General features: G+C 48.7%; 2 protein-coding genes across 3 annotated transcripts; both read right to left on the bottom strand.

Moving 5' to 3' along the window:
• Positions 1-361: 361 nt before the first annotated feature.
• pkp2 (plakophilin 2) lies at positions 362-13,776 on the bottom strand. The gene is made up of 13 exons (XM_028953985.1): positions 13,495-13,776; positions 13,326-13,396; positions 11,037-11,563; positions 9,162-9,300; positions 7,372-7,579; positions 7,004-7,181; positions 5,060-5,177; positions 4,765-4,926; positions 3,065-3,241; positions 1,825-1,978; positions 1,319-1,511; positions 927-1,014; positions 362-822 (listed from the first exon to the last, which is right to left on the bottom strand). The coding sequence occupies exons 1-13, from the start codon at positions 13,670-13,672 to the stop codon at positions 754-756; spliced, it is 2,262 nt and encodes a 753-aa protein (XP_028809818.1). The 5' UTR covers positions 13,673-13,776; the 3' UTR covers positions 362-753.
• Positions 13,777-14,171: 395 nt separating this feature from the next.
• On the bottom strand, positions 14,172-20,970 carry LOC114764386 (GTPase HRas-like). 2 transcript variants are annotated; one of them, XM_028953995.1, is made up of 5 exons: positions 20,639-20,970; positions 20,118-20,235; positions 16,376-16,554; positions 15,994-16,168; positions 14,172-15,912 (listed from the first exon to the last, which is right to left on the bottom strand). In XM_028953995.1, the coding sequence occupies exons 2-4, from the start codon at positions 20,226-20,228 to the stop codon at positions 15,997-15,999; spliced, it is 462 nt and encodes a 153-aa protein (XP_028809828.1). In that variant the 5' UTR covers positions 20,229-20,235; positions 20,639-20,970; the 3' UTR covers positions 14,172-15,912; positions 15,994-15,996. The 2 variants fall into 2 exon arrangements, with proteins under 2 accessions (XP_028809828.1, XP_028809827.1); XM_028953994.1 differs by having other exon boundaries at positions 16,009-16,168.
• Positions 20,971-23,152: the final 2,182 nt, after the last annotated feature.

The following is a 23,152-nucleotide window of genomic DNA, read 5'->3' as shown; positions in this document are numbered from 1 at the left end:
CCTCAGTGGCACCTTGGCGGATCGGGATTCGAACTGGCAACCTTCTGATTACGGGGGCCGCTTCCTTTATCCGCTTCGCCACCACTGCCCCTAAGGACACCAGGGACAAAACTAGACCTGCACAAGGCTGGATGGGTTACAGGACACTAGGCAAACAGCTTGGTGAGAAGACAACGGTTCAAGTAATTATTAGAAAATAAAAGATGACTGTCAATCTCCCTCGAACTGAGGCGCCATGCAAGATCTCACTCCGTGGGGCATCAAGGATCATAAGAAAGGTGAGTAATCAGACCAAAAATACACAGGAGAACCTGGTTAATGACTTGTGTAGATGTCAAAATAAGAAAACTCTGGCAAAGATTGTACTGTTTAATTTTTTTATTAGAAGAGTAATACAACATTATCTGGTTTAAGAGTTGTGGCTTCACCTCGTATCATTACAATATTGTTTGCAGTTTTTTTTTAGCATGGTAAAAAAAAGGCATGGTATGGAAAAAAATGCCCTAGATCTAGCCATAAAAAACAATAATAATAAAAAAAAAAAAGACAATTTCATCGGTGATGGCGTATGGGCCATCGAGCTGCCAGGCTGAAATGAATCAGACTGAAGAGGTCTCAATGTGAAGTCCGTCAAATATTTCTGGAATCACATCCAATAATCAGTGCAATTCACAGGCTGGAGAGAACGCTTGCCGCCACTCCTAGAACAGCTGAAATGAAAGGTGCACAGCGTCCCACTGTGACTGAGTTCCCTCAGTCCTGCGTCGAGTTCGCTGCTTTCAGTGATCTGTTCTTAATGAAGTCTGCCTTCTTGTATCCAGCCTAGCATGGAGAGAAGGGCATGGTGCACAATTAAAATCCTACTGTGCGGGTCTCTGACATGGACCATGGCATGAAAAAGCCACTGGAACTCGGGGACAGCTCACCTTTCTATAGGCGGCGTGCAGCTCAGAGTGGCTCCACATGCTGTGTAGGAGATTCCTTGCAGCCTGGGCTGTTCTTGTAGGGCCGAACCTGAACACCACAGAGTAGCAGTAGTTCTGATGACAGTCCGATATGATACTCAGTATTTCTTTAACTATTGACACTGAGACACGCCCGATTATCCCTACCTCTTCAGCATATCCATTGTAATAAGAATGCACCAATCAGCATGCTTTTACCTGCTCTTAAAAAGTCAGGCTGCAGCATACGAAGACGATAAAATGTGATTGAGCTGTATTTTTAAATACACCTCAAAGAATGTAAAGTTTTAATGTAACGTGTCCCGCCTACTTTACAGTCGATGCAGTGTTGTCGTACGGTGGCCCAGACGTACCCGTTGTCGTCCGCGCTGAGGCTGATGATCTTGGGCAGAGCGCCGTTGTTGATGATGGTGCGGACGTGCTGCGTCTCGGACTGGCAAAGGTTGATCAGGACGTGGCAGAGCGACACGGTTGCGTCCGATGAGCGGTCACTGCTGGGTTCGGGGTTTGGTAGCAGGGCCACCAGATCTGGTAGTGCTTGTTTGACTGAATAAAAAAAAAAAAAAGGTTAAATTTCAAGCTGATGCTTGATACGTCTTTTTTTTTTATTCCTGAAAAGAATTAATCAGAAATTACACGTTACTATATGTGTGATTAATTTAAAAATGTAATCGGCACCTGTACTGATTAAAATAACCCAGATGAATGTCATCCAGTGCAAAAACTGTATGTGCTGTATGTATTCAATCAATGCACATTTATTGGCGCATCCCTACAAGGAAAGCAATAAGAATGCAATACAGCATCTCTTTCTGATGTATCGTATTTAAACAATGAGTAAATATCAAGAAACCCTCACCGATGTCACCATGGAGCTCTTTGTAACGAGACAGGTTCCTCAGCAGCGAGACCGTGGTCCTCCTCACAGTTGGTTCTCCAGCCTGGAGCATCTTCTGAATCTGCTGCAGCCCTCCCTCTCTCAGCACAATGGTGTGGGCCAGCGCAACCGAGATCTGCGAGTGGAAGCATGGTCTGTTAAAAAATGCAGATGAAATGAGTGGTGTTGCATCTGAACCAACCCTACCAATCCTGGGGTGCACAGAGGCTTGTTTCCTTGGTTTGTGTTGTCGCTACATGGTCTCCTGAATGTCTTTCAGGGGCCAATTATTAGGTCAAAATGTATGGTTTACTTAATGCATTAGTAATGTCTGTAAGAGAGCAACTTACAGGGACCGTCCCCCTGGAGACACTCAGGGTTAAGGGTTAACTCAGGGACACAATGGCAGTCAGTGGGGTTTGAACCTGGGACTTTGTGGTCTTCTGGATCATTGGCGAGAGTTGTACGCAAATCATGTTGCAGAAACTGCTGAATGTCTCGCAACCCACCGCCGCTAGTCCTGCAGGTTTTTCTCGACAGTCGGTAACAAACGCCTGTACAACGGTCAGGTGTGGACATGTCTTCCAAGGAAATAGTCTTCGTCAACAAAACTTCTTTTGACGTAAATGCTGGTCTTGACAATAACTATAGCGAAATGTATAATGTAATATTGGTGGCAAATAAAACAAGACTAAATAGGGATTACAAAATTAAAAACTATAGTTTAACATATCTATATAATATCTCTTTACTTTCGTTGGCGAGACGTTATTTCCTCTCGTTTAATCGTGTTATTGTTTCTCCTGTCTGCTTCCAAATCAATCTTCTATGTCTGGAATGTCGAGTATTCCTGAGTCTATAAAGCAAAAGTAATATAATAATAAAAAAAATACATTTGACTAAATAGAAAATGTTTTTGTCTGTTCCACTCTGTACTTGTACTATACTGACTGAGTTAAATAGAATTGCATTACTAGAATAAAATTTTCATTGGCTAAATCTAGACTAAAACAGTCATGGATACTACTGACTACAGTAAGACTAAAATTCTCAGACTTTTAGTCAACTGAAACTTGACTAGACTAAAACGACAGCTTGACGCAAAGACTAAACTAAAAACTAAAAGACAGGTGGCCAAAACAACCATATCAGGAAAGCGGGATCTATTCCGTAGGTAAAACCGCACATATTTCAGGAAAAGATGTGTTCTGGCGGCCATTACCGGCCCATTTCCAGCAGTGAGGTTCTGCAGGGCGCCGATGGAGGCCTCCTGCGTGAACATGCGGCTGCTCCGGGCGATGAGCGACAGGTACATTCGAACGCTGATGCCGCTCCACAGCCACTCCACCCCGCAAGGGTTCGCCTTCTCGTCCAGCAGGGGGCAGCGCACCTCTGTTTGCTGCAGACCACATCAGGACACCATTAGGGACTTTCACACCGAAAAAACGCTCCAGGCGAGGCTGATCCTAAATCAGTTCAAACTGACTATTTTTGGGCACAAAATATTGGTGATGAAACTGAAATGTAATTTAATTATCTAGGCACTCTGTAGCATCATTCTAATTTCTAAATGTCGCAAACCAGCATTACTTCATACATTTATGATTTGTTTATAAATGCAACTAAAACGAACCAGTGCTGCTGCAGATGATTAGAAATGCCATTAGAAAGTGTTTTTGTCCACTGAAGTCTGCAAAATGGATTATGGGATAGGTTGGGCCACAAAGGATTTATAAATATAAAGAGAAGTGATTGTCACTTGTGATGCACAGCACACTCTGCATTTAACCCATCACCTTGAGTGAGCAGTGGGCAGCCATGACAGGTGCCCGGGAAGCAGTTTATCATTTATCTGAATCTGGCCTTAAAATGCATCCTCCCCAAACTGAGACACACCCACTGAGAGTGCCATTCGTACCCAGTCAGTGGCGGTTTTTGATATGCTGCCCTGAAATGATTGCATGGCCACCGATCGGTTTTCCATTCCCTCATTTTGCGAGGTGCCCCTGCTGCTTTGGGGAGTGGCAGGAGATTCTCTGACTGGCTGGAGGGACATCTAATAACCAGCTCACAAATTAAAACACGTCGCTGAAGTTGGTTCCTTATTCGAATTGTCAGTTCCACCTTAAATTGTGCTCAGCAGGCTGCAGTACCCACATTCTGCCTGTAGGGGGTTCAGCAAGGCTTACAGCAGGAAATCGTTTTAAATCTGTGTGTGGTGATGATCTTGGTGCCCACTCAACATCCTGATCTATTAGAAATGGTATCAAGTGTCACCTGTCGTGCCCAACACTGTTTTCGCTGAACATTTCACATGGGAACTGTGGATTGGATTGATGAGGGCGTTTTAAAAGAGAAAACTACTGTTTAAAAGCGCTGGGCCACTGAAAACTCACTTGTTTAGGGTAAAATAGGATGTGTAGAAACAGTATCAACTAATATCTCCCTGGCCTAAAAAACACTTTGTCACTGTAAAATTGACCGGGAAACTTTGCTCATGTGCACATCGATTTATGATGAACACGGACATTTCAACGTAAAATAAAACTTCAGCGTCGCTCTATCACATCCGACATGCGGGACGTGAACTCGAGGTTCTCGGTGTGCCTGCCTACTGCTGCTGCTGCTGCTGCTGGGCTGAAGTCTCGCTCCTAAAGGGGTGGGAGGCGGGCTGCACATTTCAGTCGTAACATTTCATTTTTACATTTACAGCATTTATCAGACGCCCTTATCCAGAGCGACTTACAATCAGCATTTACAGGGACAGTCCCCCTGGAGCAACTTAGGGTTAAGTGTCTTGCTCAGGGACACAATGGTAGTAAGTGGGATTTGAACCCGGGTCTTCTGGTTCATAGGCGAGTGTGTTACCCGCTAGGCTACTACCACCCTGGACATTGTCGGTCCAATGCAGGAGAAACGTACCTCGGCGATTTTGCTGCTCTTCACACTGAAGCAGCCAGGCGTCTTCGCCTTGGCGATCAGGTCGTGCTGAGGCTGATGCAGCTGCATGGCGTATCTTTGGGGAAGCTCCGCCTCTATCTGATAGGACAGGTTGTGCAGTATACACACACAGTTCTCTGTGGACTGCAGGCGAGAACAGTTTTCACTACACACGCAATGGGTGTGACAGCACAATTCCCCTCCAGTTATTTTCTCAAACTGGTTCATTAGTGTAACGTAACCTTTAAAGATGTTTCAAATGGACGGAGTCACTCGCCTGATCATCAGATTCATAGTCTGCGATGGTCCCGCGGACGTAGTACACCAGTGAGTCGATGAGCCCTTCGCAGTCACGCATGGCTTTTCGACCATCTGGCCCAGCCGAGCTGACGTTGCTGTAACAAAACATGAATTTCACAATATCAGACCTCACAGCCAGACGCGTGGTTTCATTTCACAAAATGAAACACTTTAAACTTGAGCCGTTCATTCAATCCAGCACCTTCCGCAGATGTTCCTCTCATCATCCTCCCGGCACGACTTTCACAACAGTACGAGTTATTTTTTTTCCCAGGACAAGGTGTCAGCATAGTCCTGCACATAACATCTGAACCTCAGAAGAACCAGCAGACCAACTCCAGCACCCGGCGCTATGCTGGCCGAACGAGGCTCGCTGAAATCGATACGGGGAAGTGAATAATTCACCGTCCGGGACCGTTGCCAAGGCGACGCCGTTTGTCACAGGGCTGGTTTTGTTCGAGGCAAAGCGGCGGTGAGCCAGATTTCCACTCAGCGACCTGTCTGTTGATGGGCGTGGCACTCGTTCGCTGGTGACACAGTTTGGAACCTCGTTTGACTTTTTAAACTTGTTAAAAGGTGCAACTTCTTCCCATCGGGGAAAAAAAAAAGTGGTGTACGCAACACCAGCAACAGCTCAACACACGGTTCATTCTGTGTGACAGTCACGTCTATGTGACGGTTGCTGTGTTTGGGGTGTGCCCTGTATCACGGCTCCATAAGAAATGTCGCATACCAGCGGAACCCGGGAATAAGGGAGGGGCCTGTAGTTACGGCGCAAAAAAAAAAAAAAAAAAAGAGATGAGATGAGATGAGTCACAATCACGCCGACATCACGTTCCAGGCCATACAGCCATACTCGCAACGGGCTTTCACGAGGCTGTGGATTTTTTTTTTCCCCCAAAACCGCACCGACATAAAAAGTAGAGCAAGTCTCTGACCACGCTGGCCGCAGCACTCTGTGCTCCACCCTCTCCTCACCGCGGCTCCCCAGGGCCCCCGACCTGCAACCCGAGCACAACATCAAGTCGCCGAACCCGTCGCTTTGGGGGGCCTGAGTGCACCATCGGCCGTTTAAAACTGCAGCGGACAAGATACGCCGCTCGATTAGTGATGCCAACAAAGAATTTCACAAGGTGTGTGGGGCCCTTCCTGCAGCGTTTAACAAGCCTTCGGTCTCAGAATCCGACGGTTGGTATTACCCGGTAAAGTTCCAGAAACAATATTGTCGTCTTGTTCTTTTAAATTAATCAATCTGGCATGAGGACGGGGTTATTATTATGTGGAAACGTTGGGTTTAGAGTTGCACACGTTATTATCGTAACTCTTACAGAATCGATTTACTCAGTGAGATCTTTTTTATTTTGTGTGCATTGTATGTATGTATGTGTGTGTGTGTGTGTGTGTGTGTGTTTAAAGTCAATAAAAATATCTCTGCGGTGGACAAACTTCCAGACTCTTCCGAGCCGAGCTGTTCTCCATGAGCGCCGTCAAAAGCCACCAATAGACTGCACGAAATGAAACCACAAAAATGTGGTACTGTGTCCAAAAGTCAGATAGAGAGATCAGGTTCTAAGCCTCCTCTGATACCACCCCCCCTTTGTAGAAACTAAAATAAAATAAAGTGAAGTGATTGATACATGTGAAATTTGCCCTCTGCATTTAACCCATCACCCTGAGTGAGCAGTGGGCAGCCATGACAGGCGCCCGGGGAGCAGTGTGTGGGGACGGTGATTTGCTCAGTGGCACCTCAGTGGCACCTTGGCGGATCGGGATTCGAACCGGCAACCTTCTGATTACAGGACGGCTTCCTTAACCGCTGCCCCAGACTAAGCTAGGCTAATTATATTAGCATGGCTGTTAGTGGGTAAAGTGGGTAAAACTTGCCTAGTAACCAGATTACTAGGTGGCAGTGATACTATACCGTAGGCAGCCTGTTGCGTTGTAGAAGACCTCGGGGTCGGCCAGGAGGTCCTCTTTAGGGTTCTCCCCCTCGTTGATGCCCGAGCACGGCACCAACACTGACGTCGCGAGTGTGTCCAAGGCCTCTCGCGTGAGATAGTCCTTCAGCAGGTCGTGAGATGACAGGTTCCAGAGCAGGCCTGCGATGAGAACAGACAAGTGAAGGCACGGCCGTTTACGAACAACCGAGCATCAGTGGAGGCTTCAGGATCTCCAAGCTTCTTCAAATTCAACCTCTTCGTCATAAATCTCATCAGCACAATTTACCAGTTTATAATCAGGCCCCACCCTCCTACGTATAACAGCAAACGAGGCCCCAGTGACACGGACCGGTGATCTGGCGTCTGGTCTCCGTGTCCCGACTCCTCGCGAGCAGCTGCAGGATGACCGGCATGCCCTCGCAGTCCCTCATTTCCATCTTGTTCTCGTTGCTCTCGAAGACGGCGTTCCGGAGAGCCCCCGACGCGACCTGCACGAGCTCCTCGCTGTCGCTCCGCAGCAGCGCCAGCAGCTTGGGGATGCCGTGCAAGTAGTACACCTACAGCGGAGACCACGAGTTACGCCAGCAACGAGCGCCCCAACACAAGAACGTTCAAGGTTTCTTCAAACCAACAGCCCACAAGGGATCAAATACATCTCATTTAGAATTGGTTACTACATTTACATTTACACCATTTACCAGACGCCCTTATCCAGAGCGACTTACAATCAGTAGTTACAGGGACAGCCCCCCCGGAGACACTCAGGGTTAAGTGTCTTGCTCAGGGACACAATGGCAGTAAGTGGGATTAGAACCTGGGTCTTCTGGTTCACACCCACTAGGCCACTACCACCCACTACCGCTACTAGAAATATTCATTTGATCTCCGAAACAGTGGAGATTCGCCAGGATTCAGCCCTGTGCTCACCTGGGAGTTCACAAAAAGTTGTCATATAGTTATTTACCGTGGCGAAAAAGCACATCGTGCAGAAATATAAGAGGTGATATGCCAAATTCAAAGACCTTTTTTTTTTTTTTTTTTTTTTTTTTTTTTTTAAGTTGACTCGGTTGTAGTGCGGAGTAATTTACGGACGAAGTAGCCGTACGAACAGTCACCTGTACAACACGTGTGACGCTTCTGTCATCAACGTGTGTCCCTTTAATGACGTTTGAAACACACCGCGGGGTTCGCACAGGCCTGATTCACGTCCGGTTGACTAAGTGTCCTACATGGGAGCGTGACACCTGGTCAGAAGGTGTGATGCTACAGAACGAAACCCTTATGTGAAATGTGTAGCAGGCTACGCAGCTCCTCGTCCAGTCAGTGGTCATCTCTAAACTCGACTATTGTAACTCTCTCCTGGCTGGAGCCTCTGCAGTCACCATAAAACCCCTCCAGATGGTCCAAAATGTGGTCTTCAACCAGCTGAAACGCATCCACGTCCCGCCTCTTCTCACCTCTCTCCACCGGCTCACGGTAGCTGCTCGCATCGACTTTAAATCCTTGATGCTGCCTACAGGGCTGTAAATGGAAGTGCACCCTCTTACACCAACACACTACTACCTAGCTACACTCCTGCACGCCCTCTCAGATCTGCACACGAAACAAGACTGAAAATCCACTTTGTTGTCCCTGGCTGGTGGGACAACTTGTCCTGCTCCATTTGACTAGCCGAGACTACTACCGCCTTTAAGAAACAGTTGAAAACCCACTTTGTTCAAAAAGTATTTCAGACGAGTCCAACACTAACACACACACACACACACACACACACACACATGTACACACACATGTACACACACTCACAAACAAATAAATAACTACATAAATAAGTAAAAATATTCGTCTAGCACTTAACAATTCCCCAGCCCTTATCAGGGCTCTTAGTTTGTAAAGTCAAAATCTATAGAAATCGAAGGAGAATTGCTGGTGTCTTCCTCCTGTAGGTCGCTTTGGATAAAAGCGTCTGCAAAGTAAAGTAAAGTAAATAACCCATATTTGTTGGTTTAGAAAGTCGGATGATAACAGACTAAAAGATAGTTATCCAGTGCGATTAAATATTTTTCCGATTCGATCTCCTGCAAAACGTGCAACTCCAGTCGGTCACCGCGAGTGCGACACGGCAGCGGTGCAGCTCACCATCTTTTTGGCTTCGGCGCTGGAGAAGCACTGATTCTGCAGAAAGCCGGCGGCGTAAATCTGCACGGCGTCGTCGCCTTTCGGCAGGAGATTGACGGCCCTCTCGATGGTCAGCGGAATCTCGGCTTCCCCGGACTTCCTGTGCAGGGGGACGAAGCAGAGTTCCCTGCGCGTTAGGCCGCGGCGCACCTTACATGCGCATTTACATCATTTACCAGACGCCCTTATCCAGAGCGACTTACAATCAGTAGTTACAGGGACAGTCCCCTGTCTTGCTCAGGGACACGATGGTAGTAAGTGGTTTGAACCTGGGTCTTCTGGTTCATAGGCGAGTGTGTTACACGCTAGGCTACTACCACCCTACAATCAGTAGTTACAGGGACAGTCCCCCCTGGAGACACTCAGGGTTAAGTGTCTTGCTCAGGGACATGACGGTAGTAAGTGGGATTTGAACCTGGGTCTTCTGGTTCATAGGCGAGTGTGTTCCCCACTAGGCTACTACCACCCCACTTACAATCAGTAGTTACAGGGACAGTCCCCCCTGGAGACACTCAGGGTTAAGTGTCTTGCTCAGGGACATGACGGTAGTAAGTGGGATTTGAACCTGGGTCTTCTGGTTCATAGGCGAGTGTGTTACACGCTAGGCTACTACCACCCTACTTACAATCAGTAGTTACAGGGACAGTCCCCCCTGGAGACACTCAGGGTTAAGTGTCTCGCTCAGGGACATGACGGTAGTAAGTGGGATTTGAACCTGGGTCTTCTGGTTCATAGGCGAGTGTGTTCCCCACTAGGCTACTACCACCCCACTTACAATCAGTAGTTACAGGGACAGTCCCCCCTGGAGACACTCAGGGTTAAGTGTCTTGCTCAGGGACATGACGGTAGTAAGTGGGATTTGAACCTGGGTCTTCTGGTTCATAGGCGAGTGTGTTACACACTAGGCTACTACCACCCTACTTACAATCAGTAGTTACAGGGACAGTCCCCCCCTGGAGACACTCAGGGTTAAGTGTCTCGCTCAGGGACATGACAGTAGTAAGTGGGATTTGAACCTGGGTCTTCTGGTTCATAGGCGAGTGTGTTCCCCACTAGGCTACTACCACCCCACTTACAATCAGTAGTTACAGGGACAGTCCCCCCTGGAGACACTCAGGGTTAAGTGTCTTGCTCAGGGACATGACGGTAGTAAGTGGGATTTGAACCTGGGTCTTCTGGTTCATAGGCGAGTGTGTTACACGCTAGGCTACTACCACCCTACTTACAATCAGTAGTTACAGGGACAGTCCCCCCTGGAGACACTCAGGGTTAAGTGTCTCGCTCAGGGACATGACGGTAGTAAGTGGGATTTGAACCTGGGTCTTCTGGTTCATAGGCGAGTGTGTTCCCCACTAGGCTACTACCACCCCACTTACAATCAGTAGTTACAGGGACAGTCCCCCCTGGAGACACTCAGGGTTAAGTGTCTTGCTCAGGGACATGACGGTAGTAAGTGGGATTTGAACCTGGGTCTTCTGGTTCATAGGCGAGTGTGTTACACGCTAGGCTACTACCACCCTACTTACAATCAGTAGTTACAGGGACAGTCCCCCCCTGGAGACACTCAGGGTTAAGTGTCTCGCTCAGGGACATGACAGTAGTAAGTGGGATTTGAACCTGGGTCTTCTGGTTCATAGGCGAGTGTGTTCCCCACTAGGCTACTACCACCCTACTTACAATCAGTAGTTACAGGGACAGTCCCCCCCTGGAGACACTCAGGGTTAAGTGTCTCGCTCAGGGACATGACGGTAGTAAGTGGGATTTGAACCTGGGTCTTCTGGTTCATAGTTGAGTGTGTTAGAGCTGGGCGCCAGAGCTGGACGTAGGAACTCTTACTTCTCCGGGGCCTCCTGTGCCCCCAGTGGCAGGGCCCGGGCCGAGTCTGCCTCCATGCTGGCCGGCGAGGGGGGGTCCTGCCCCTGGTTCAGCCACGCCAGGCTCCTCGACTGGATACTCCTCGATCGGCTCAGCGTCGCCTGGCTGGCGGCGTCGAGCGGCGCGGCCCTCGCCATCCTGCGGCCCTCGGCCGGGAAAGCCGTCTCGTACGGGCTGTTGACCAGGAAGACGTTGTCGTCGTCGTCCCGGAGGAGGTCCAGCCCGTCGCGCATGGAGGCGTGTCTGCTGCCGCGCGCGAACTCCGAAGGGATGTGGTGGTGAGAGCGGGCCGCGGTCAGAACGCCGTTCGTCGGTCCCGCCCGTCCCGTGGGGAGGGTGTAACACGCGTCTCTCCAGCCGCTGGCTTCGGACCGGTGCCGGTACCTCAACGTCCCGAAAGCCAGGCGAGCTCGCGGCAGCTCAGGACTCAGCTCTGGGGACACGTCCACTCTCTTAAAAGGCTTCCTTAGACTCCTCAGACTCGAGTCCTGGAAATAAAAAAAAACATCTTGGCTAAACAAGGTGTCATGACTGGAGCACCAAATAACTTCATTTATGTGAATTTTTTTAAGGGGAGAAAAAAAATCTACAATGACAATTTTAGAAAAATAAAATTAAGCCACCGTTTGAATTTCAGTCTTACGTCTAAATCCTTAATTTGTTAATATGCAGAAAAATTATGGACTTTTGGTTCCTCTGATTCACCATTGTATACATTCGACATTTACCAGACGCCCTTATCCAAAGCGACTTACAATCAGTAGTTACAGGGACAGTCCCCCCCTGGGGACACTCAGGGTTAAGTGTCTTGCTCAGGGACACGATGGTAGTAAGAGTGGTTTGAACCTGGGTCTTCTGGTCCATAGGCAAGGGTGTTACCCACTAGGTTACTACCACCCTATTGCTATGTCCTTTGGGGCGTAGGATGGTTTTGGGTTTTGCTCTGTGTTTGTGCGCGTTTCCCTTATTAGCCTGTCTGCTGGGCGGAGATTGGGATTATGGTTCCGCCCACCGATTCCCTCGTCAATTGTCAGCCAATCAATGCACAGGCCCAGGGAGCACTTAAGGACCATTCCAACCACCAGTCAGGGCTCATTGTTGTGGAGCCGGAGGAGGAGGAGGCGGCGGCGAGTGGGAGATAGATAAGACTTTGTTGTTAGTTGTTGCTTTGTTGCGTATCTGTATTGTCTTTCCGTTCATGGTGGGTTGTCCTCCTGTGGATTGTTGTATATCGCACTTTAGGTTGGGTTGGTCGTTCACCGCTCACTGTAAATAAAAGCACAATATTTCACTTGGGCCTGGTGTATCTGTGCATTCCCCTCGTTTGTTGTCATGTTTAGACGGGGACGTGACAACCATAAGCAAACATATTCAAAACCGAGTCAAACGGCCAACGAGGACAAGGGGACTCCGATATCTTTACTTTACTTTACTTTATTTTGCAGACACTTTTTTTATCCAAAGCGACTTACAGGAGGAAGACACCAGCAATTCTCGTTCCATTTCTGATAAGGCCCAAAGAACATGCTCGGAAATTAAGTGCTAGACGAAGACATTTTTTAAAATTATTTTTATTTATTTTGTGCAGTGTGTAAGTGTTAGATTTGTCTGAAATACTTTTTGAATAAGAGGGTTTTCAACTGGTCTATATCGACGGCGGACAGGTGTTCATGTTACTAAAAACATGAGCCTGGTTACATTAGTGAACAAATCGGATCGCCTCGCCAAAAAATGTTTATTACAACGTGAGCGGTTCCAAATGAATTCCGTGGAGCTGATTGGGCCCTGGGGTCCCACAACAATGCACCGAATCCTCAAAGCGCGGATTCGGAAACAGGAAGACCTCTTCTGGAAGGCAGAAACAATGGCCTGGGGCGGCGGCAGGGGGACAGGAATGCCTGCATTTCGCATTCCGCTCTCCCACGAGGTTCTCCGACCGTTAAGCCGGGAGAGGCGAACCCAGATAAACACCAAGACCGCCTGCCGGTTCCCACCACCTCCACTCGCCGTGGAGCCACGGGCTTTAGACGGCTGCGATAGCTTCACCGCGGGCGACTTGGGAGTGGCGTGGATCCAGGGGTGCAAATTCCTCCACGCCGAGGCGTGGCGTTTACACTCGACACAGAGGTCGCGACCTGTAGCCGGTGGTAGGCGTCGTGTACCTGTACCAGGCGCACCACAGCGACCCCTATCGAGCGGTGAAAAGCAATGACAGTTCATGGCTTTAATGGGGGTTTTCTTGTCTCCTACCTCTGTGTGAGACGTGTGTCCGTTGGCTGTCCCCCAACCGCTGGACAGGCTGCTGGAGGGTTGGAGACAACCTATATATAAAAAAAGTAAAAATGTGGCGTTTCCTCAGAAAGTTTGGAACGCAGAGAGTCACCAAGGAGGCGTTTTAGACGGTCGAGTTGCCACCCACCGTGGACGTGCTTCTTCGCCCTGCGGGACAGGGTGAGCTGTACCTGCTGCTGGACCCGCACGCCGCGGCTGCGGCCGCCCGCCTGGTCCTCGGCGGGCAGCGCCAGGCTGGTGTCCTCGGCGTCCGGCGAGCCGCGTCCCGGCAAGGCGGACTTCAGGTACGGCGTCCGGCGCGCCATGATCCGCGTCCGCCCCGCTCCTGCTCTCGGGCGCGGCGGCGGCGGCGGCGGCGGCGGCGGCGCGCGTACGTGTCTCCGGGGCGCGCGGCCGACAGGTGCGCCGTTTCCCCTCCCCGCGGGGCGTGGCCTCCGGGCGCTCGGCCAATCGGCGCGGCCCTCCGCGGCACCGGAAACTCGAACAATGGGGTTCTGTGGCGCGGCTTCTGCGGTTATGTAAGATTTTAAAACAAGTTCCCATGCCTTTACACTATAGGTTTTATACGAAGCAAAAGCTCACAATAAACAAGAGTTCCTTAAATACGTTCAATTTAAATACGAAAAAAATACATTTTATTTTTTAAACAGGTTTAGCATTGGGGTTGAAAATTGACATCACAATGAGCTTTATTTACGGTTGTTTTTACGATTATGTGATGTTAGGTCGCCTATAATAATAACAACTAACAGTGTCTTTTATTTAAACACGTATTTGTGAAAACCCACAGTAATGACACTGATGTAATAATACATGTGATATTACACATGCGTGTATATTTATTAAGTGCAACAAACATAAACAGCAGAGCAATTTTGTGTGTGTGTGTGTTTGGGGGGGGGGGGGGGGGGTTACCACAGTTCATTGTGTGAATATAAAAAAAAACACCACTTTTCAACACAACAACACCAAATACAATTCACCAATACGCCGATTTTCACTTCCAAAGGCCCAGTTGCACCATGTTGCGCAAGGCGACCATATCAGTTTATTGAAGGTGAAAATGCACGCAGGGTCAGCCAGGGCATCTCCACCAACAGTCCAGGCACTCAGAACATGCAGCTAAACGACTGAAGCCAGATCATTTGTTCCAGGCAATCTCCACATCACCATTTGGTTAACGCACCAGAAGTGATGTGTCTGTGCGGTGGAAATACAACCAGAGACCTCTGTGGAGTCTTCACAGGTTGAATATTGGCACTAGAAAGTAAAACTGTAAACTCGGGTCGCTCCATGAATGACTACTCCGGGGATAAACTTTTTATAACTCCTGAAGAAGGTACATGTGAAGTCAGCCTGATCATAAAAATGCCTTTTGCACCAACATGCGAACGTTTTATAACACAAAGTGTTAGTACACAGCAATAAGGAATACTTACATTTTCACACAACAGGCAGTCATTATATTTTTAATTTGGATGGATATTTAGCAATTAAATTACTTTTCAAAACCACAAAAGCTTTTATAATTACCCAGTTGCATTTCCTACCCAATAATATATCAAATTGTGCTAGAAGCAGTTAAACACACAGTGTTGCATTCAAGAGATGGAACTGTACTTATTACTGGGATTTTTTGTTTTTTTTTTATTTTTTAAAGGTGTGAATGGGGGGGGGCCACAAAATAAATGCTGCTCGCTCCACGCAGAAGGAAGACCCATACACTGTTAGTGTTAAGTGTTAAGACAGCTACGCATGATAAATTGACTTACAAAAGGAAAACAAAAAATCACAATAAATTATCTAAAGAAAGCTAAAGCTCCACCTGCCTGCTCATCTGGGTGCCCTGGCAGGTGTGACACGTGCAAACAGAAACATTTTGTGGAGAGAAATTACAATGAGGGTTTGTTTTTCTCTTTTCTTTTAGTGATGGGTGATCAGGTCGTCCATGTGAGGGAGGACGCCGATTGGCCAGCCTCCTCCTAGTCCTGCACGAGTCTCTCAGTCAAGGATGGCGGACCAATGGAAGCCTTGGCTCTACACAGCTGCTCGTAACTACTAGCGACATTTTCTAAATGTCAATAAGGTGGAGGAATGTCACGTCTACGAGCCACTATGAATGGGTTCTCGCCTCTGGAGGGAAGTGTCACGTGAACCCACCGAATGTGAGGGCAAAAAAAAAAACATTATGCATTGAGTTTTCAATTTCAGGGTTAATGGAAACGCGACCAATTTTTGACTAGTTGGTAAAACCTGAACTGCTCACCCTAAACGTGCGCAAACATGCCTGGAGAATTTGTTTCGAGGGTATAAGATCATGCCCCCCCCCCCACATCATCTCTTTCTGCTCGAAACGCTGTCCCAGGAAAGAACCGAACTGTTGGCCAGTCCCCCGTGCGAGTGCGTCGGCGGTCCGTTTGAAAGCATCTCTTCACATGATGCTACACTTAGTCTTTGATTTCTTCTTCTTCTTGCCCTCTTTGCTCATTTTCTCCTTGTGCTTTCGGATTTCTCGTACTAGTGTGTAGAAGGCGTCGTCAACCCCCTGACAACACACAGAACGCATATTCAGAGTAAAATGGACAAAAAATATATGAAGGAAGTTCAGAAGTTCCTTCAGACAGACCTGCTATCGCTCTACCTGTCTCGTTTTTGCCGACGTTTCGAGGAAAGGGATCCTGTAGCTCCACGCCAGATCAAAGGCCTGCTTGGAGTCCACAGTCCGGGATGGCAGGTCACATTTGTTGCCCACCAGCACCATGGGGACGTCCTCAGAGTCCTTCACCCGCTTGATCTGTTCCCTGAAGGGCAAAGGTTCCAGTTTGCAAGAGGGAAAATGATGGCGTTCGCGGTTTATCAGCCAGCCAAGAACATATAAACAGGCACAACGTAGACTCTCAACTCCTATAACTACACCAATGTGGAAGGTGGAGGAAGCTGAAGCATGAAACCTTAACTTGTGGAAACTAAACTAAGAACTAAGCACTGCAATAGTCCCCTTCACTCACCTGTAGTGATGAATGTCCTCAAAGGACTTGCTGTTGTTGATGGCAAAGACGCAGAGGAAGCCCTCCCCCGTCCTCATGTACTGGTCCCTCATGGCGCTGTACTCCTCCTGCCCTGCTGTGTCCAGGATGTCCAGAAGGCACGTCTCCCCATCGATGACCACCTGCTTCCTGTACGAGTCCTGCAGCGGAGAACGGTAGTGATGTTGGTAATGGGCGTGGTCACTTTCACTGGAATTAAAGCGCCTGATAACCTGCATGTTGGTGTTGGTAGTGGGCGTGGTCACGTTCACTGGAATTAAAGCGCCTGATAACCTGCATGTTGGTGTTGGTAGTGGGCGTGGTCACCTTCACTGGAATTAAAGCGCCTGATAACCTGCATGTTGGTGTAGATAGTGGGCGTGGTCACTTTCACTGGAATTAAAGCGCCTGATAACCTGCATGTTGGTGTTGGTAGTGGGCGTGGTCACCTTCACTGGAATTAAAGCGCCTGATAACCTGCATGTTGGTGTTGGTAGTGGGCGTGGTCACGTTGACTGGAATTAAAGTGCCTGATAACCTGCATGTTGGTGTTGGTAGTGGGCATGGTCACGTTCACTGGAATTAAAGCGTCTGATAACCTGCATGTTGGTGTCAGTAGTGGGCGTGGTCACGTTCACTGGAATTAAAGCGCCTGATAACCTGTGTTTCGGTGTTGGTAGTGGGCGCGGTCACCTTCATTGGAATAAAGCGCCTGATAACCTGCATGTTGGTGTCAGTAGTGGACGTGGTCTTGTCACTGGAGTTAAAGCGCCTGATAACCTGTGTTTCGGTGTTGGTAGTGGGCGCGGTCACCTTCACTGGAATTAAAGCGCCTGATAACCTGTGTTTCGGTGTTGTTAGGGGGCGCGGTCACCTTCACTGGAAATAAAGCGCCTGAAAACCTGGATGTTGGTGTTGGTAGTTGGCGTGGTCACGTTCACTGGAATTAAAGCGCCTGATAACCTGCATGTTGGTGTTGGTAGTGGGCGTGGTCACGTTCACTGGAATTAAAGCTCCTGATAACCTGCATGTTGGTGTTGGTAGTGGGCGTGGTCACCTTCACTGGAATTAAAGCGCCTGATAACCTGCATGTTGGTGTAGATAGTGGGCGTGGTCACTTTCACTGGAATTAAAGCGCCTGATAACCTGCATGTTGGTGTTGGTAGTTGGCGTGGTCACGTTCACTGGAATTAAAGCGCCTGATAACCTGCATGTTGGTGTTGGTAGTGGGCGTGGTCACGTTCACTGGAATTAAAGCGCCTGATAACCTGCATGTTGGTGTTGGTAGTGGGCGTGGTCACCTTCACTGGAATTAAAGCGCCTGATAACCTGCATGTTGGTGTAGATAGTGGGCGTGGTCACTTTCACTGGAATTAAAGCGTCTGATAACCTGCATGTTGGTGTTGGTAGTTGGCGTGGTCACGTTCACTGGAATTAAAGCGCCTGATAACCTGCATGTTGGTGTTGGTAGTGGGCGTGGTCACGTTCACTGGAATTAAAGCTCCTGATAACCTGCATGTTGGTGTTGGTAGTGGGCGTGGTCACCTTCACTGGAATTAAAGCGCCTGATAACCTGCATGTTGGTGTAGATAGTGGGCGTGGTCACTTTCACTGGAATTAAAGCGCCTGATAACCTGCATGTTGGTGTTGGTAGTGGGCGTGGTCACCTTCACTGGAATTAAAGCGCCTGATAACCTGCATGTTGGTGTTGGTAGTGGGCGTGGTCACGTTGACTGGAATTAAAGCGTCTGATAACCTGCATGTTGGTGTCAGTAGTGGGCGTGGTCACGTTCACTGGAATTAAAGCGCCTGATAACCTGTGTTTCGGTGTTGGTAGTGGGCGCGGTCACCTTCATTGGAATAAAGCGCCTGATAACCTGCATGTTGGTGTCAGTAGTGGACGTGGTCTTGTCACTGGAATTAAAGCACCTGATAACCTGCATGTTGGTGTTGGTAGTGGGCGTGGTCACCTTCACTGGAATTAAAGCGCCTGATAACCTGCATGTTGGTGTTGGTAGTGGGCGTGGTCACGTTGACTGGAATTAAAGTGCCTGATAACCTGCATGTTGGTGTTGGTAGTGGGCGTGGTCACGTTGACTGGAATTAAAGTGCCTGATAACCTGCATGTTGGTGTTGGTAGTGGGCATGGTCACGTTCACTGGAATTAAAGCGTCTGATAACCTGCATGTTGGTGTCAGTAGTGGGCGTGGTCATGTTCACTGGAATTAAAGCGCCTGATAACCTGCATGTTGGTGTTGGTAGTGGGCGTGGTCACGTTGACTGGAATTAAAGCGCCTGATAACCTGCATGTTGGTGTCAGTAGTGGGCGTGGTCATGTTCACTGGAATTAAAGCGCCTGATAACCTGCATGTTGGTGTCAGTAGTGGGCGTGGTCTCCTTCACTGGAATTAAAGCGCCTGATAACCTGTGTTTCGGTGTTGGTAGTGGGCGTGGTCACCTTCACTGGAATTAAAGCGCCTGATAACCTGTGATTCGGTGTTGGTAGTGGGCGCGGTCACCTTCACTGGAAATAAAGCGCCTGAAAACCTGGATGTTGGTGTTGGTAGTGGGCGTGGTCACGTTCACTGGAATTAAAGCGCCTGATAACCTGCATGTTGGTGTCAGTAGTGGGCGTGGTCACATTCACTGGAATAAAAGCGCCTGATAACCTGTGTTTCGGTGTCGGTAGTGGGCGTGGTCACCTTCACTGGAATAAAGCGCCTGATAACCTGCATGTTGGTGCCAGTAGTGGGCGTGGTCACATTCACTGGAATTAAAGCGCCTGATAACCTGTGTTTCGGTGTCGGTAGTGGGCGTGGTCACCTTCACTGGAATAAAGCGCCTGATAACCTGCATGTTGGTGTCAGTAGTGGGCGTGGTCACATTCACTGGAATTAAAGCGCCTGATAACCTGTGTTTCGGTGTCGGTAGTGGGCGTGGTCACCTTCACTGGAATAAAGCGCCTGATAACCTGCATGTTGGTGTTGGTAGTGGGCGTGGTCACGTTTGCTGGAATTAAAGCGCCTGATAACCTGCATGTTGGTGTTGGTAGTGGGCGTGGTCACCTTCACTGGAAAAAAGCGCCTGATAACCTGCATGTTGGTGTCAGTAGTGGGCGTGGTCACATTCACTGGAATTAAAGCACCTGATAACCTGTGTTTCGGTGTCGGTAGTGGGCGTGGTCACCTTCACTGGAATAAAGCGCCTGATAACCTGCATGTTGGTGTCAGTAGTGGGCGTGGTCACATTCACTGGAATTAAAGCGCCTGATAACCTGTGTTTCGGTGTCGGTAGTGGGCGTGGTCACCTTCACTGGAATAAAGCGCCTGATAACCTGCATGTTGGTGTCAGTAGTGGGCGTGGTCACATTCACTGGAATTAAAGCGCCTGATAACCTGTGTTTCGGTGTCGGTAGTGGGCGTGGTCACCTTCACTGGAATTAAAGCGTCTGATAACCTGCGTTTCGGTGTCTGTAGTGGGCGTGGTTACATTTGTGTACTAGGGGTATTAGGAGTGAAAGGGAGGAGATGGGCACTGCGCTACACCTGGGCGTGTCACGTATTGACAGGAGGGGGGTTAAATAATCCAGAATCTGGAAGTAGGGGGTACAAGAGCTTTTTAAACCCTCATCTCCTGGATGTCAGAAACTGTTACGCCAACGCAACATGCCCCAAGCTCGGCCTTATATACAGCGGTGTGGAAATCAGGTGGGTGATTAAAGTACCTCAATAGTCGGGTCGTATTCATCGACAAAGTGGTTCTGGATCAGCTGGATGGTCAGAGCGCTCTTCCCCACACCACCAGCCCCCACCACCACCAGTTTATACTCAGTCATTCTGCACCTGATGAGGAGGGAAGAAGCACCGCGCACACACACACACACACACACACACATACACACACACACAGCAGAGCAGGAAAAGAACACGAAAAAAAATCATTTTCCTTCCACTTTCTGCCTCATTCACAAGCTCGGTTCCATCTGACGATTTCTTCTCATACAGTCGCAGCCAATCACTTTAAATTCAGCAGAATGATCCAAACAAATCTCAGGCCTTTACTTTCCTTTTTGTGTTCCTCAATGTAATTAACTCTGAGCATTTGAAACGGTGTTATTATAACCAACGACGGGTAAAAAACGACTTTTGCACGCAATCGTAAGTGATAAGTCTTGATCGGACTCAAGATCGGACACAAAGTAACAGAGCAGGAGATCAGAGGAGCGTCCGCGGGGAGACGACTTACCGAGGAATGTGCGGGCAGGAAGCCGGTTCTTCCCAGAACTTCCCATATGATCCCGAAAAACAGCGACCCTCACGCCACACGCGGCATCGCCAACTTCCCCTGGCGTCGTTGCGCGGGCCAAAAAAGAAAAAGTTTCCTTTCTTACTTCATTTACAGGCAGAAAAAGAAAACGGGCCGTGCGTAAAATCCATCATTCTCTTACACGGGCGGCAGCCCCGGTCTTATTATCGTGCCTTGCGTAAACGTAAAAAACGTGTATACATATATAAATATATATAACATATATACGTATTTCGAGGGCGAGAGATGCGCGGCCGGGGACCCGGCGGAGGAACTCCGCTCCAGTCGCGGCGCGCTTTAAATAGGCTCTATAAATACACACGGCGCAGCGCGCCTGCGCGTCACGGCAGACGCGGCCGCTGATTGGCCCGTCGGCCTGCCACTCGGGTGGGCGGGCGCAAACGCGGGGCGCGTTCGGAAGGGCCTGGCCGTGTCTCTCCCCTACACGACCTGCGGCAACGCTGCGCAAATGATCTGGCGGCGCATCGCGGGAACCAGGTCGCCTGACCGCGAGTGGTTAAATATGAATACGCTGAAATTTTAAAATGGAGGAAAAACAATAACATGTGCCTATTTGCATTGGTTTGGATCAATTGTTTGTGAATTACTATTCTATGCGTTTTATTGATTTACATTTATCCAGAGCGACTAACAATCAGTAGTTACAGGGACAGTCCCCCCCCTGGAGACACTTAGGGTTAAGTGTCTTGCTCAGGGACACAATGGTAGTAAGTTGGATTTGAACCTGGGTCTTCTGGTTCATACCACCCTGATTTAAACATGACGTTGTGCGTCTCGGATTTGCAGTGAAGTATAATATTAATAATTGTAATGGTGTAAAAAGGCGTAAATATGCGGTCCACCCTGTTGAACATCCAGTGGCTCAGTCACTCATGTGTCTCCAAACCACAGAGACACATGAGTGGCCACAGTGAAACGCAAACGACTTGCCCAGTGACAATAGACGTTGCTCGGATAATTGGTTTTAATTGGCTACGCATGACGTTTTCTTCTTCAAACTGCCCAATTTGCCTGTTTGCAGGATGAAAATTGCGCCACTTGCAGTAGCCTGTAAAATCCTGCAGGCGGCAGTGTCGACTTCACGACAAAAACGTTCTTGCTGCAGTTTTCCAAGAAAACCAAGTAGAGCTGTTTCCATTACCGTGTAAAGCAAAGAGCATGCGTTGTATGCGTCGTAAAAGTGCATGTTCTGGATCCGGCTATTTTAAAATGAATTTGAACATGGCTGTGGGTTTGAGGAATTTGATCAGCTCCGCCGTGCACTCGGTGTGACAGCCTGGCTGGTTCCATCGACTGCGCCCCACCCCTCTGGCTCCGGTCCAGCCCAAATCTTATTTATACGCCATTATTTCACAAGTCCAGATGTCTGCTGTTGCTTCACATCTTGTTGGGACTCCTCCCCATCCCTGGTGTGCTCTTCCCTTTCATACTAGGCCTCAAGATAAAAGTCCTAATTAAATTATACACTGCTCAAAAAAATACAAAATAAAGGGAGAACTTAAACACGATGTAACTCCAAGTCTATCAATTTCACATGCTGTTGTGCAAATGGAAGCAATTATCAGGACGCCCCCAATAAAGGCGTGGTCCTGCAGGTGGTGACCACAGACCACTTCTCAGTTTTCTGGTCACTTTTGAATGCTGGCGGTGCTTTCAGCCTAGAACCGGAGTCTAGAACGGAGCCTAGAACCGCACAAGCAGCTCAGGTAGTGCAGCTCATCCAGGATGGCACATCAATGCGAGCTGTGGCAAGAAGGTTTGCTGTGTCTGTCAGAGAAGTGTCCAGAGCATGGAGGTGCTACCAGGAAAAAAAAAAAAAAAGTGAAGTGATTGTCACATGTGATACACAGCAGTACAGCACACAGTGCACACAGTGAAATTTGTCCTCTGCATCACCCATCACCCTGAGTGAGCAGTGGGCAGCCATTTGTCAGAAAACACCAAGATTGGGGGGCTGCACAGCCCTCCATGTGCTCGCCAGAGGTAGCCTGACTGCCATTAGGTACCGAGATGAGATCCTCAGACCCCTTTGTGAGACCATATGCTGGTGCGGTAGGGCCTGCGTTCCTCCTAATGAAAGACAATGTTGGACCTCATGTGGCTGGAGTGTCAGCAGTTCCTGCAACACGAAGGCATTTATGCTATGGACCGGCCCGCCCGTTCCCCAGAACTGAATCCAAACGAGCACATCTGGGACATCATGTCTCACTCCACCTACCAACACCACGGTGCACCCCAGACTGTCCAGAATGCTTTAGTCCAGGTCTGGGAGGAGATCCCTCACCTTGTTTTAAGGAATTTACATCAATGTTGGGTCAGCATGTAGTGTTTCGTCTATGTTAATTCTGACCTCCAAATCCAGACCTCCATGGGTTGATAAATCTGATTTCCATCAATAGTTGTTGTGTGTTATTGTTGTCAGCACATTCAACT

Source organism: Denticeps clupeoides, chromosome 15 (genome assembly GCF_900700375.1).
Source record: "Denticeps clupeoides chromosome 15, fDenClu1.1, whole genome shotgun sequence".
NCBI classification, from domain to species: Eukaryota; Metazoa; Chordata; class Actinopteri; order Clupeiformes; family Denticipitidae; genus Denticeps; species Denticeps clupeoides.
Note: the sequence above shows the minus strand (reverse complement) of the source record. Positions and strands in the feature narration are given on the sequence as shown.

Excerpts from the sequence above, each read along its gene's own strand:
- pkp2 (XM_028953985.1), bottom strand. The coding sequence starts at position 13,672 with ATGGCGCGCCGGACGCCGTACCTGAAGTCCGCCTTGCCGGGACGCGGC. Across the intron at positions 5,178-7,003 it reads AACGCAACAGGCTGCCTACG|CAACGTCAGCTCGGCTGGGC; the intron begins GTATAGTATCAC and ends GTTTTGTTACAG. Across the intron at positions 1,512-1,824 it reads AGAGCTCCATGGTGACATCG|TCAAACAAGCACTACCAGAT; the intron begins GTGAGGGTTTCT and ends TTTTTTATTCAG.
- LOC114764386 (XM_028953994.1), bottom strand. The coding sequence starts at position 20,228 with ATGACTGAGTATAAACTGGTGGTGGTGGGGGCTGGTGGTGTGGGGAAG. Across the intron at positions 16,555-20,117 it reads AATACGACCCGACTATTGAG|GACTCGTACAGGAAGCAGGT; the intron begins GTACTTTAATCA and ends TCTCCGCTGCAG. Across the intron at positions 15,913-16,008 it reads CGTCGGCAAAAACGAGACAG|GGGGTTGACGACGCCTTCTA; the intron begins GTAGAGCGATAG and ends GTGTGTTGTCAG.